Raw genomic sequence first — 14,338 nt, 5'->3', positions numbered from 1 at the left:
TTGTATATAGGAAATCTGACAGCAATAATTTTCCGTGCACGATTGATTTTTCTGCCAGGTTTTGTATTTGGCAGAACACAGTGAGACATGTCTACCGAGAACCGGCCACCTGCAGTATTACTTGTAATGCAATTCAGGGATATTAAAGGGACTTCTGCTACTCAGACACATGTCTCTGGAGATCTGTATGTATGGCTGAGCGGTGGTTGCAGGCTAAAGCTGGGGAAACTAGTAGAAAAATGTAACACACCTGTCACAAGGCCTGAAGTGCATCACATTTGAACCCACAGGTCCAAGGACAAGTGATTTGTTTAGTAAACCGTCCCTGTAAATACCTCGGGCATCAGCTGTCACTTCCCTGCTCAACCACTGCTGATCCAGGATCTTTTATGCTGTCCTGAGAAGCAGCAAGACACCTGCCAGGGCTACTTTTCATTTATGAGATATTCCTTTGATTAATTTTTTTCCTGCAGAACGAAGAGGAAATTAAAAATCCACTCTTCATATACTGTGCAATAGATAGCAAGAATCCCTTCCGGTTACAAGCGTATCTGAGCCAAAGACCACACATGAATTGACTTATCTGCAGGCAGCTTTAGAATCTCAAAAACAAAACAGGTAAATAAACAAAAAACACAAGGGAAAGGTCCGAGAGGCACCTGGCTCTCCTGCATTCCTTTGAGGCACACACGTGCATCAGCCCTTTGAAGGCCCCATTCGCTCATCTCCTGCCCCTTGCAGAAGCATGAGAATGGCTGTAGCAGAACAAGCCAATTGTCCATCTGGTATCTGAGTGCAGCCAATGTCTGTATCTTCAGAGGAAGATATAAAATCCCTACAATGCACCAAAACAGGCCTCTCCCTCCTCCTTAGCCCCGAGCAACCCACTGAAGTCAATGGGTGTTGGGGGCGCTCGGTGTCTTGTGACTGGAGTGAGAGCGCGGGCAGCTGGAGTGAGGCAGGGCAGCGCTCTGTGAGCAGGGGCACAGGACAAGGGAGTGGGATGGGCACAGAGCAAGTGAAAGGTCCCTCATGGGTTTGTCCCTGGCTTCCCTGCACTTTTCTCCAGCCTGACACGGCAATGCCCCCATCTCGCAGCCCTCTGCCTTATCCTGCTCTTGCTTCTGCCAATATGTGCTGATCTAAAGTGCTCCTCAAGCGGGCGCTTCCTGGGTGCAACCAGACGCAGGCTCTCTCCTCCTGCCTCTGCAAATTCATTGCACAGATGGGGCATAAGCCAAGGCGCCTGCAAAAAGCAGAAAGGGAGCAACAGGGACCTGGTGTGACCTACAGCTCAGTCACGGGCTGCTCTCCTGGTGTCGACAGTGGAATCTTTGCTGTCCTTTTTTCAGAGTAGCAGCCGCGTTAGTCTGTATCCACAAAAAGAACAGGAGGACTTGTGGCACCTTAGAGACTAACACATTTATTTGAGCATAAGCTTTCGTGAGCTACAGCTCACTTCATCGGATGCATGCAGTGGAAAATACAGTGGGGAGATTTATATACACAGAGAACATGAAACAATGGGTGTCACCATACACACTGCAAGGAGAGCAATCAGGTGTCCTTGTGGCTTCTGTTGCTGCTCCTCTGAGTTCCTTTTTCTGGGAGCTGGAAATTCTGCAAGCAGCAGCCCCGGCAAGCTCACGCTGGGGTGAGCAATAGATTTATGTTAATGCCACCCCGCTCATGAAAGAGCCCGCGAGGCTGGGAGCAGCAGCAGAGCGCTGACCTGAAAATAAAGAGAAGTGAAGTCTTAAATAGCAGCACTCCAGTCAAAACGCTTCCAGAGTCAGCCCCACAGGGATCTCGAGATCTTCAAACGCATGCCAAAAAATCCCAGGGAAGGAGCCCGGGCCCTCATTAAACATTCAGAAGGCAGGTTTGAAACCTGAACATTTCAGTTGTCTGGGCTTTTCCATTGGCTGCTGCCCTCACAAACGCTGGAGCCGGCTCCTGGGGAATAAACCTCATTCACAGCCGCTCTCCTCTGTGTCGAGCAAACCACCTGCAATCCCAGCTCTTTGAGTGGCTTTGTTATTTGCAAATGTGCTCCGAAGAGTTAGCGAATCATCTGCAGCCTCTCAAGGTGGGTCTACAGCACTGAAGCTACAGCGGCACAGCTAAGGCCCTGCAGCGTAGACACTATGTACGTGGACGGAAGGGGGGTTCCAGCAATGTGGTTCACCCGCCCCTGAGAGGCAGTAGCTAAAGCGATGGACGAATTCTTCCATTGACCTCGCTGAGTCCAGGGTCAACCTAACTCCATTGCACGGGGTGCAAAATTTTTCACAACCCTGAGTGACAAAGCTAGGGCGACCTACGTTTTAGCTGTAGACCAGGCCTAAGTTGTCGGTGAACTTTGCCTCTGGCAATTCACTAATGATGTGGTGAGTCACTGGAATCAAAATGTATTCTTTCTGCTTCCTGATGGCTGGCTGGCTGGGAAACATCTTAATTAGGAGAACTCTGAATCAGGCTATGATTTTGCAGATGAGTCATCATGGCTGCTAAAATTCATGAAACTCTTGGGACTTGGGACTCTTTCTGTGAATACCTTGCAGCCGTCCAAATGCTCAGAAAGAGTCGATAATACAACCCCACAAATCACAGCTAAATGAGGACAGTGCTTTCAGCCATGAAAGTATTTGCAAATCCAGTTTGGGGGCAGGGGATTTTTAACTATTCACCCAGCTTGGCACAGGACCACCTTTCACAGCCACTTACTCTTGCTTTGGCCTGCCTTCCGATGTGTTGCCCAAGGACCTTTTGGGGAAAGGATTTCGTCTTTTGATCTGTGAGCCTCCATGCACCCTTCCGGGCAGGCTGAAGGGCCTTTTGTTTTCCTCTATTTTTAAAATATATAAACGTGCATGTAAAACTGTCCATATTTTGGATGTGTCCATTTCTCCAATCATCCATAGATCACTGATCTTCTTAAATAAGCAGGACAAGGATCACATCTTCCTGTGTGTTTATGTAATCTAATGGGGCCCAGATACTGACTGGGACCTCAGGGCACTAATAATAAATACAATCATAAATAAAGAGCAGTAATTAAATACCTTAATAAGGGCATGGAATTCATTGGGCAGGAGGTAAGCAGGTATCTCCACTCTGGGTAATAAGACAGCCAGCTCCTGCACTTTTCATCTTCAAAGCATCTTCCAGGCATTTACAAATGGATCCTCCAAACACCTCCATGATCGGTGTAGTAGGAAAAGAGCCTAAGACATAAGCCCTTGTATCAGAGGCCTGGCATAAGGCAGGACCTGCTCACAAAATCTGGCAAGAACAGGACTAATATTGCAGAAATACACCCTCCAAAGAAGGGCTAAGTACAGAGTACTCATGCAAACACATCCCGATATCAAGTGGTACCAGAACATCCTGATATCAAGGATGGTACAAAATATTCCCCAAGAATAGGAGGAACACATCGACCCCTCCTAAAAAATAAGGTCAGGATGACAGGAGGTAATTTGTTTGTATCAAGGTATAAAGATGTATCTCAGAGGAAGTATCTTTGGCCAGACAAGGGAGCAGTGGAAAGTCCCACCATTGACTGAGCTGCATCCATTATCATGGGCACACACACCTTAGTATCCTTGTAGAGTCTGCCAGGTGCTATTACTGTGCTTCATCGACAATAAACCTGGCCGGGCTCCTTCATTCCTTAACGGATCTTGTGGTCATTGAGTGGTTCACTCGAGGTCTCCTGTGTCAGCTGTCTGCACAGAACTGGGGCAGCACACAGAGAGAACACACACATTCAGCCAAACATGTAACCACAACCAGGAAGTAGGGACCATCTCCGTTTTACAGGTGGGTAACAAGACAGGGAGGTGAGTGATTTGCACAATGCTACTCCAGCAAGTCAGTGTCAGAGCTGGGAATTAGACCCCAGGAGATGCTAGCACCTAGACCTGTGTTCAGACCGTGCCTCTATCAATCCCCACCCGAGTTCAATGCAAATGGGTAGGGGAATGTTTGACTTTCCTAAACGCAATGTGGCAAGACAGGTTCATCCTTGCTTGGTTTCCCAGCTGGCTGGAACCAGCGGGCTGGAGCCCCAACTGGCTATGTCTTCATTGCAAAAAAAGACTCGTGGCCCGTCGATGTAGATGTTCGGGCTTGGGCTGGAACCCAGGCTCTGAAGCCCAGCGAGGGGGCAGGTCTCAGACCCTGGGCTCCAGCCTGAGCCCGAAGGTCTACACTGCTCATTTTAGCCCCGTAGCTTGAGCCTGAATCAGCTGAGCCAGGCTGAGACTTGCTGCTGTGGGACTTTTTGTTTTTGCAGTGTAGACGTACCTTCCGTGGGCTCTGGAGTCTCTGCCGAATGAACCGCAGTGTCTCCACTGCGTGTGCACCCACTTGTGACACCAAGACTTGCCAGGAGCACAAGGCCTGTGCTCAATTTGCTATCTAAATGTGTATGCATCTTTAGGATCAAAACCAAAATGCATCTCATCTGCTTGCACTCACACCCGCCTTGCTAGGTAGTCACCTCTGCTACTTGGCTTGGTTCATCGGCCACGCCCACCAGCCCTCGATCAGCTTTGTTCTCACCTGTGCCAGTTACAAGGAGTAATGACAATGGGCTGGGCACCACCTTTCCTTCAGGCGTGAGCGGGAGGGGACGGCAGACTCATCCCCCCTCCTGGGCCTGCCCCCGCTGAGCACCGTTTGGGCGGATGTCTTACAAGAAGAGGATTAGGGCGATGACCCAACAAAGGACTGAGCTGTGATTGGGCCAGTGCCGTTATTTGGACCCAGGCTGTAGGTAGATCTCAGTGTGGTGCCCTCGCTTGTTACTCCAACCTCACATATAAACCGACTGGGACATCGACGTTCATGCCTTGCTGCTCAATCCCATATTCTTGTATTGTTTTAATGCCGCCCCGTCCGTCCTCAGGGGTCCTCGAGTCATTCAGTGCCACTGGAATGCGGCCACCTCTGGGGTGGAGAATGGAAACAGCTGATGCAGCAGGGGAAGGAAAAGTTCAGCCAGGGACAAAATTCTGGCTCAGGACGAAAGTGGCAGGGGATCTTTAGCGTCCCTGCACAGCAAACAGGACAGTAGTTCTACAGGCCTCCTCCTAGCGATCCACCCACAGGAAACCTCAGGAGCCTAAAAGTTCAGGTAAGAGGCAGCCGGCCAGACCAGAGATCCCTAAAGCGACAGGGCAGTGAGCTGAGAGCGGGGGGCTGTAGACTGACAGGCTCCTGTCTATAACCACCCAGCCAGTGGCCACTACCGCAGCCGCTGACCCTGCCGTAACTGTCATGGCAGGCGCATGTCCCGACTGCCAGCTGCTTTCAGGAAGTCCTGGGGCCCACGGTCATTCCGTACGGTTAGTTATTTACAGTAGCACTGGCTGCGTGCCAGGCACTTCCCCGACACACTGCACAGCCCCTGCTGCAAGGAGCTCCCTGGCTAAGGGCAGTGATCACCCTGGGAGCAGAGGTTTATGTGCATGTGGGGCTGGACAATCCCAAACCGAGACATTGAGAGGCAGCCACCTCTGGGGTGGAGGGCAGGTGTGGGCGAAGGCCAGGCTGGGGCAAGGAGATAATGATTTGGTTAAAGACACCGGGCTCTTGGGTCTTGCAGCCTAGGATCTTTAAGGTCCATACTGAGCAGACAGGCCCTCGGCCGGCCCCATCCCCCGGACTCCTCGTGGGATGCCCGGACTCCGTTCTACCGGTTCATTCTGAGTCGGCGGAGGAAGGCAGGCCCTGCCTCCAGGGGTGCGATGATTGAACTGGCTTCCCAGCTGCCCCGTGGGCGAGGGCGAAGCACACTGCACACTGCAAACTCACTGTGACTCAGCCGCCCTCGCCCTGCCGGAAACAGCCTCTCCACCTCACACACAGCGGTGGGGGGAGGTGACCCAAAACCCAGCCCCAGGCTGAAAGCACAGAGTGAAAGCTTTGTGCAATTGAGAAATCCACCCGGGGGCGGTGACCCAGACGAGGTGGAGCTGGGCTGGGGGAACAGATTCCTCTGCACTGCCCTGCAATTCCAAACGGTGCAATCCAAGCCTGAGCGTAAGGCCTCCCGGCAGCGCTCCGTGGGGCTCTGGGGCAGCAGTGGATGCTGCGGGTGAGGGCAGGTGGGCAGTGGCGCGTGCTCCAAGGGGCTCTTGACAGGGGCTGGGCCACAGCGATGGCTAGCACGGGCCCAGCGGAAGAAGACCAGGGGAACAGAAGCATCCACTCCGACAACATCCCCACCATACACAATGTCCCCATGAGGGTGCTCATCAGACCCATCCCCTCGGTCCTGCAGGAGAGCAAGGTGACGAGCCTCATGAAAACCATCCAGGTAACACCAGGGTCACACATCCTGGGGCTGCTGAGAACGGGGCCACCTGCTAAACCCAGGTTACGCCGGGGTGGCCATGCCAGTGGTGCCAGAGTTGGGCCGAGTGATGCGCTGCAGGGGCACAGTGGCTTGTGACTGCTCTTCCTGCGTTCACGCTGAGAGTGTGCTGGTGACACGGGGTTACACCAACACTGCCAGCAGTGTAACGTCAGCACGTGCCTTGAGCAGGCACTGCTGTGGGGGAGCTCTCAGCGGGGGTGACCAGGTGTTGAGGGGATGAGTCTTTAGACCCTGGACGATGGGTTGGAGGGGGCTAACTCCCTGCTGCTGTTTGACATGAGTCAGCAGCGTGCCCTTGTTGCCAAGAAGGCCAATGGCATTTTGGGATGTATAAGTAGGGGCATAGCGAGCAGATCGAGGGACGTGATCGTCCCCCTCTATTCGACATTGGTGAGGCCTCATCTGGAGTACTGTGTCCAGTTTTGGGCCCCACACTACAAGAAGGATGTGGATAAATTGGAGAGAGTCCAGCGAAGGACAACAAAAATGATTAGGGGACTGGAACACATGACTCATGAGGAGAGGCTGAGGGAGCTGGGATTGTTTAGTCTGCAGAAGAAAAGAATGAGGGGGGATTTGATAGCTGCTTTCAACTACCTGAAAGGGGGTTCCAAAGAGGATGGCTCTAGACTGTTCTCAATGGTAGCAGATGACAGAACGAGGAGTAATGGTCTCAAGTTGCAGTGGGGGAGGTTTAGGTTGGATATTAGGAAAAACTTTTTTACTAGAAGGGTGGTGAAACACTGGAATGCGTTACCTAGGGAGGTGGTAGAATCTCCTTCCTTAGAAGTTTTTAAGGTCAGGCTTGACAAAGCCCTGGCTGGGATGATTTAATTGGGGATTGGTCCTGCTTTGAGCAGGGGGTTGGACTAGATGACCTTCTGGGGTCCCTTCCAACCCTGATATTCTATGATTCTATGACATCATTTCTCGAGCTCTCTCTCTGCTCCCCAGGAGGAAGAAGACAAGGTGCCTCCCATAGACATCCTCTGGATCAAAGGCAGCCAAGGGGGGGATTATTTCTATTCCTTCGGGGGGTGTCACCGCTATGCAGCATACAAGCGGCTGAACAGGGAGACCATTCCTTCTAAAATCATCCCGTCGAACATCAGCGACCTTCGCACCTACCTGGGCGCCTCCACCCCTGACCTGCACTAGGAGCTGCTCACTGGTCAGAACAGACCTTCTGCAACAGACCAGCAGCGGGAGCTGTTCGCTAGGCAGCCTGACTCCTGGAGCCCAGAGCCGCCTACCTTATATCAGAGATCTGCTATCAACCCCAGGAATGGGAGCTGCCCGCTTGACCCCTCCACACCCAACCTCACCTGCAGGGGGAGCCCTTTGCCAGGCTCCAGGGACTCTGCACCTGCCACCTGGGATGTCCCAGGCTGAAGCAGCTGGGACACCTGTCTTGCAACGGGAGCTAAGCCCTGGATGGTTTTCTGCATGTCTTTGCTGCTGGTCGCCCCAGGGGCTGAGATCTAACAGGGACCATGAAGCAGGCTGGGCAGAAATGCCTCTATGCAGAGGCCATGCTCCCGGCTGCAGGTGAGATGGGACGGGGTTGCAGCTGCAGGAGTGTCTATCGATCATAAGCGTGAGGGAGCCTCGCTTCCCACTCTCAATGGGACGGCAAGGAGCAAGGCCACACAGGGCTTGGGCTCTGACCCCAGAGCCCAGATATTATGGGAAAGGAGGGGAGGTCAGGAATGTCCCAGCACTCAGCTGGGAAAGGAGGGGCTGTGGGGGAGACTTGGGATTTATTTTATTGCAGGGGGAAACTCTTTTAACCTATTTATGTAATAAAACTGAATGGGATCCAGTGTGTCACCGTGTGGCGATGTGTCCAGGAGCCGGCAGAGAACGCTGCCCGTTGTGCAAGAATCACACAGCACAGGTGCAGCATATGCCCGAGGCTTGAACCTGGGCAGGTGTGCGGACTTTCAGGTGTCAGCAGTAGATGTGAGCCGAGACAGGGGGGTACAGGGGCATCTCCGTGCGGTAGGCGTGAGCCGGGGCAGGGGGGTACAGGGGCGTCTCCGTGCGGTAGGCGTGAGCCGAGGCAGGGGGGTACAGGGGCGTCTCCGTGCGGTAGGCGTGAGCCGAGGCAGGGGGGTACAGGGGCGTCTCCGTGCGGTAGGCGTGAGCCGGGGCAGGGGGGTACAGGGGCGTCTCCGTGCGGTAGGCGTGAGCCGGGGCAGGGGGGTACAGGGGCGTCTCCGTGCGGTAGGCGTGAGCCGGGGCAGGGGGGTACAGGGGCGTCTCCGTGCGGTAGGCGTGAGCCGGGGCAGGGGGGTACAGGGGCGTCTCCGTGCGGTAGGCGTGAGCCGGGGCAGGGGGGTACAGGGGCGTCTCCGTGCGGTAGGCGTGAGCCGGGGCAGGGGGGTACAGGGGCGTCTCCGTGCGGTAGGTGTGAGCCGGGGCAGGGGGGTACAGGGGCGTCTCTGTGCGGTAGGTGTGAGCCGGGGCAGGGGGGTACAGGGGCGTCTCTGTGCGGTAGGTGTGAGCCGGGGCAGGCGCGTACAGGGGCGTCTCTGTGCGGTAGGTGTGAGCCGGGGCAGGGGGGTACAGGGGCGTCTCTGTGCGGTAGGTGTGAGCCGAGGCAGGCGTGTACAGGGGCGTCTCTGTGCGGTAGGTGTGAGCCGAGGCAGGCGTGTACAGGGGCGTCTCTGTGCGGTAGGTGTGAGCCGAGGCAGGGGGGTACAGGGGCGTCTCTGTGCGGTAGGTGTGAGCCGAGGCAGGGGGGTACAGGGGTGTCTCTATGCAGTAGGTGTACACAGGTCCATGTATAGATGGGGTATGAGATTCTGCTGCCGTCCAGAGCAGACAGCAGATGGCAGCCTTACCCCGTTGTCAGCCCACTGATGGCAGGAGCAGCAGGGCCTTGGGTTGCTTGTATTTATCTTCCCGCCCGGGGCCAGATCTTTGCTCAGTGGGCACAAATGACCCCATTTTCTCATGTCTCCTGGGGAGTGAGCAATCACCTCCTGCCCTGTCCCACTCCGGGCTTTCCCAGGCTGAGCTACCCCCACCCCTAGAACAAGCTGTGCCCCGGGACCCAGCTCCGACCTGCTGCCCCCGGCACCCAAAGGAACTGATCGGATGCCTGGCTGGCAGCACTCGTCTCCTCTGGGGAGGGAGGGTAGCCCAGTGATTAGGGCACAAGCCTGGGCATTGGGAAACCCAGCTTCACTATCCTACTCCACCCCAGACTGCCTGCGCAACCTTGGGCATGTCACAGAGCCTCTTGGGGCCTCAGCTCCCATCTGTACTGTGGGGATAAAGCCCTGCCCTGCCCGGCTGGGGTGCTGGGAGGAGAAATACCTGGATGCTTGTGGAGTGCGTGGAGACCATGGTAACAGGGGCTACAGAAGTACCTTAGATAGACCGGCCCCAGGACTCCTGGGTTCTGGCCATTGACACTGCGTGCGTGACCTTGGGGGCGCGTCCCAGCTGCGCTGGGGGACTCCCTTCGTTAAGGGCCGGATGGCACTCCGCTGCCGTGGGGTGCACTCAGTGCGGCGTGTTCTGTCCTCCCCCAGCACAGAGCCGGCCCTGGAACACCCCTAGCTGCGCTCAGTTCTCCGCTGGGCCCCATTGCTCCCATAGGGTGTCCTCAGCCAGCCCTAAAGACGCTGCTAATGTGCTACGTCTATAAATTCTGGTCCCTGAGGATCTGAAACCCCTTGGTGCCCATCCCCTCAGGGGCCCGGCGAGTCTCTCCTCCACCACACAGAGCTGGGACTCAGCGACTCTCCCAACACTGCAGGCAGAGTGGGGTTAAATGGAGCCCAGCCTGGATGCACTAACCGCTACCCCCCGCCCCCCACACTCCCCCTAAAGAGCTTTGGGGTGAGCGTTCCAAACATCACCTCCCAGGCTACTCTGCTCTCCCGCTCAGTATCCGCTCAGCCTCCCTCAGCCTGCCCCTCCTTCCCCTTGCCTGGCGAATTTTCCTTCTCAGCCAAGCACAGTGAGCCTGGTAAAAACTGGAGGAGCCTCGACCCTGCAGAGGTCTAGGAACAGCTGGAGGCCAGGAGAGGGCAATGCTGCTTCTCCCTTTGGCCACAGAGCCTGCCAAGTCCTAGGAATCCCCGGCAGAGAAACCGGGGACCCCTGTGGAAGCACAAGGGCTAGGAGCATAGGGACCGCTAGAGCGGAACAGAGAAATGGCCCGTCTCATCCGGTAGCCTGGCTTGAGAGTGGTCCCTGCGGGGGGCTTCCAAGGAAGGCATGAGCCGCCCATGATGCACCTAATTGAGCAGTCATGGGTGGAAACTTCTTCCTGAACACAGCTGGGGACCGTTCACATGGCAGGACAAGCTGATGGTTTTTATTCCACTCAGTGTAACTGCAGGCACAGCTCTTATTCCGCACCTGCTTTGAGCCCTAGGTAAGGGATTGAATTTGGCCTTATGCGTCTCTCCATTTCTGGAAGCTTACACACCTCTTTGCCCCAAGAATATCCAGTCGCGGGAAGCTCCGCTCATTAGTGGCACAATTGCACCTGCAAAAGGGACCCTAAAAGACACATTTCAAACACTAAATGGAAATACATTAAAACTAACTGTCCTGGAAATGGGCAGCCAAACTCATCCTGCTCTTGTCTGTGGTGCTGGTGGACGGAGGGGAGGATAAAGAAATGACAATAGAGAATTCACAGGTCTAACTAAGGGTTATGAGGCTAACTCCAGCTCTGGCAGCAATGCTGATGGCAGAGCAGGCAGGCCCGAGAACAGAGTGTCTTAACCTCTATGGGCTCAGGACCCATTTGTAAACCTTGATGGCCTCTAACGATCCCCCGCAGATGCCACCAGACCCAGTGCTCCCACCCAGCAGGGGTCCACTGAAGGGGGAGCTTAGAGCTAAGATTCCAGATGCTCCAGATCAGATGTGTAACCCCCAATGTCAACTGGGGGAGGGGTGGTGAGCCAAGACACCCCCCAAAACACACACCACACTCACTGCCAAGGAAGGACAGAGGATAAGGGGGGATTTGGAGGCCTGGAGATGAAATGGGGAGATCAGGGGGTCTGGAGGTATAGTGAGAATGGAGCTGGGAGTCTGGGAGCTGAGGAAGGAATGGGGGGCAGAAGGCATGGGGGTGCAATGGAGGGCTAGGGAAGGAATGGGGGCAGGAGGCATGGGGGTGCAATGGGAGGGCTGGGGAAGGAATGGGGACAGGAGGCATGGGGTGCAATGGTGGGGCTGGGGAAGGAATGGGGACAGGAGGCATGGGGTGCAATGGGGGGGCTGGGGAAGGAATGGGGGGCAGAGAAGTCTGCAGGCAGTGCAGCCAGCCAATAGCTCCCCAAAAAACATACAACCCCCACCCACAGCCCATGAGGAGCAGACGGTAAAGGGGTGGAGGGGATTTGGGTTCCTGGCGGGAAAACAGGGAAGCTGGGGAAAGGAGATCGGGGCAGAAGGGGCTAGGGGCACAGTGGGAGAAGACCTGCGGGGCTGGGGCCAGGATGGGTTCTCTGATGTAGGGGGAGTTGCCTGGCTGTGGGCAAGGGGTACATCGGTGGGAGCTGACAGGGGGCAGGACAGGGAATATGGAAGACAGAGTGTCGTCTGGCTGCAGGGTGAAGGGTACATTGGCGGCTGGTGCTTCCCGGAGAATGTGGTACCTATTGCTCCCTCCCAGCTCCTGTCCCATGGGGCAGGCAGGACTCAGCTCTCTGCTCTGGGCATTGCGAGCTCTGGCTGGGGCTGGGGCAGGGAGGGAATTACAGTGCTGCTCAGGCCTTGGTCTGAAGGGGCAGCCGGGTGGGCCAAATCTGTTCCAGTGGCATTGCAACCTAGGCACCGAGGGTCACAGCACCACTCACTCCTATTTGCCCCCACCCCGCCATCATGAAAGAGGAGTAGCTAGGCCAAATCTGAGCAGTGCTGCCACCCTGGGCACCAGGGCACAACCCCCGGAGTGGGGAGTGCAGCCCAGCCAGCCTCATGCCCCTTTGACACCTTCTGGGGACCCACTTTGGGTTGCACCCCAGGGGCTGAGACATCCTGCCCTCCAACTAGGGGACTGTAGGGAAGTCAGTTAAAGGTGGGTTCTGCAAACCCCACATTCCACTTCTGCACACCCCAGGCCAGGGGTAGAAAGCCTTCCAGAAACACCCCCCAGGCGTCACGATACCCTCCGATGGAGACTGTATCGAAACCGCAGCACAGAGAGGGCACCCTGACTCGCCAAAGCTGGGAATAGAAGCCAGATGTCCTGGGCCCCGGGCCCCTGCTCTGACCACTAGACAATACTCCTCTGGGAAGAGCCTGTCTAACAAGGCTGATTTGCGGGGGGGGGGGGGGGGGGGGGCTACAGAAAGAATAAAAGGAGGCGATTCCAGAGGAGGAGTTAATCCAGTTTACCTAGATTTTAAGGGATCTTTTACTACAGAGTGAGCTCCGTGCAGTGCCCTCTGAGCTGCGGGCGTGTGGGGAGGGAGATGATTTGCTGCCTGCCTAGCTGCCATATTGCCCCTCACCACGCTAGCTAGATGGGCCTTTGGCTCGCCGGGCATGGGTGCACTGCCTCCACAAGCCTGTGCCACGCTGCCTCGGGGGCTCCCACCGGCTGCCACCAGCAGCCTGCTTGCGAGTGAGCCATTTCCGTAAGCAGCCGTCGGAGGGGAAGGGAAGGGAAGGGGTGGATGGGGTGCAGGGCCTGTGTGCGTCTGCAGGGGAAGGAGCCGAATATCTGGCGCTCGAGCTGCAGGCCTGCCTGCGTGGCATCAAAGCAGCTCTCGGCCCCTCGGAGGAAGCGCTGCAGCCATTCGGGCAGAGAAGGGCCCTGGCAGGCCACTCCCTCGTGGGCCATAAATTTCTCTGAAGAATTGTGGCGTGCTAAAAAGTTTCCTCTTGTTAGAGAGAGGGAAGGAGGTGGCGGCTCCTTCGGTGGCTGCAGAGGGAGACTTTCAAAGGAATCCTGCCCGCAGCTCCACCTCCCGCACCTGGTCACTCCTCCGAGAGAGGCAGAGGGTTCACCAGGAGGGACACTGCTGCTCCCACCACTCAGCACCTCTGGGGCGATCACTTTCACTCCAGACACTGGGTGTGTGGGCCCCCGGGGGCTGGCTTCACCCCGATCCAGCAACCCCAGTTCGTCCCGGAATCCTTCTTTGGATTTATGCCCCTTACCATCAGGATTTGGCTGAAATGGAGCCCAATGAAGCTGTAACTCCACTGGCAGGGATGAAACAAAGCTGCACAAATCCCCTAGCCCCAGCCATCCTCCAGCCCACACATGCACCTCCCCCAGAGCTTCCTCCTCCAGCTAACCCCAGGGAGCAGCTGGGCTTGAAACGACCTGCTGCCGAATCCTGCTCTTCCACGGTCCCATCTGCCTCTGCAAACAGACCATGTCTGCACTTGGGCTGCCAGGGGGATGCACTGGCTGAGCTCAGCCTCCTGCCCCCGTTGCCCCGTTCAGGAGAGATGGACGTCCCTGCTCGGTGGGGCTGGCTGCAAAGGGACCCGGGGAGTAAAGCGAGCGGGTCATGGAGAGAGGGTGGACATGGTCCCTTCAGTGGCAACTGCTGCTTTTCACTGTTGCGTTGTGACCCCAACAGATACCACCCAGCTGGGTGCAGGCAGACAGACAGACAGAGCGCTAGGACGGGCCCATCCATCTGGACTTACAGGGAGTGCTGCGGGTCAGCACTGAGGTACATCATGTCAGCAGTGACCTGCCTTGGCAGATAGGGGTGGGCGCGAGGGGTACGTGGGGGAGAAGACGGTGCAGCTGGAGATGACTGGAGGGGTACGTGGGGGAGAGGATGGTGTGAATGGGGATGGATGGAGGAGAAGACGGTCTGGATGGGGATGATTGGAGGGATACGTGGGGGAGAAGATGGTGTGGATGGGGATGGATGGAGGAGAAGACGGTGTGGGTAGGGATGATTGGAAGGGTACGTGGGGGAGAAGATGGTGTGGATGGGGATGGAT

General features: G+C 56.1%; 1 protein-coding gene across 1 annotated transcript; it reads left to right on the top strand.

Moving 5' to 3' along the window:
- The first annotated feature begins 5,888 nt into the window (after positions 1 to 5,888).
- On the top strand, positions 5,889 to 8,206 carry SRXN1 (sulfiredoxin 1). Its single transcript, XM_073308649.2, has 2 exons — positions 5,889 to 6,328; positions 7,343 to 8,206. Exons 1-2 carry the CDS (start codon positions 6,098 to 6,100, stop codon positions 7,544 to 7,546), a joined length of 435 nt encoding a protein of 144 aa, XP_073164750.1. The 5' UTR covers positions 5,889 to 6,097; the 3' UTR covers positions 7,547 to 8,206.
- The last annotated feature ends 6,132 nt before the right edge of the window (positions 8,207 to 14,338 follow it).

This window comes from Lepidochelys kempii, chromosome 13 (genome assembly GCF_965140285.1).
Source record: "Lepidochelys kempii isolate rLepKem1 chromosome 13, rLepKem1.hap1, whole genome shotgun sequence".
Classification (NCBI taxonomy): Eukaryota; Metazoa; Chordata; order Testudines; family Cheloniidae; genus Lepidochelys; species Lepidochelys kempii.
The sequence above is the reverse complement of the archived record's forward strand: the minus strand, read 5'-3'. Positions and strand labels throughout refer to the sequence as shown.

Excerpts from the sequence above, each read along its gene's own strand:
- SRXN1 (XM_073308649.2), top strand. The coding sequence starts at position 6,098 with ATGCTGCGGGTGAGGGCAGGTGGGCAGTGGCGCGTGCTCCAAGGGGCT. Across the intron at positions 6,329-7,342 it reads GCCTCATGAAAACCATCCAG|GAGGAAGAAGACAAGGTGCC; the intron begins GTAACACCAGGG and ends TCTGCTCCCCAG.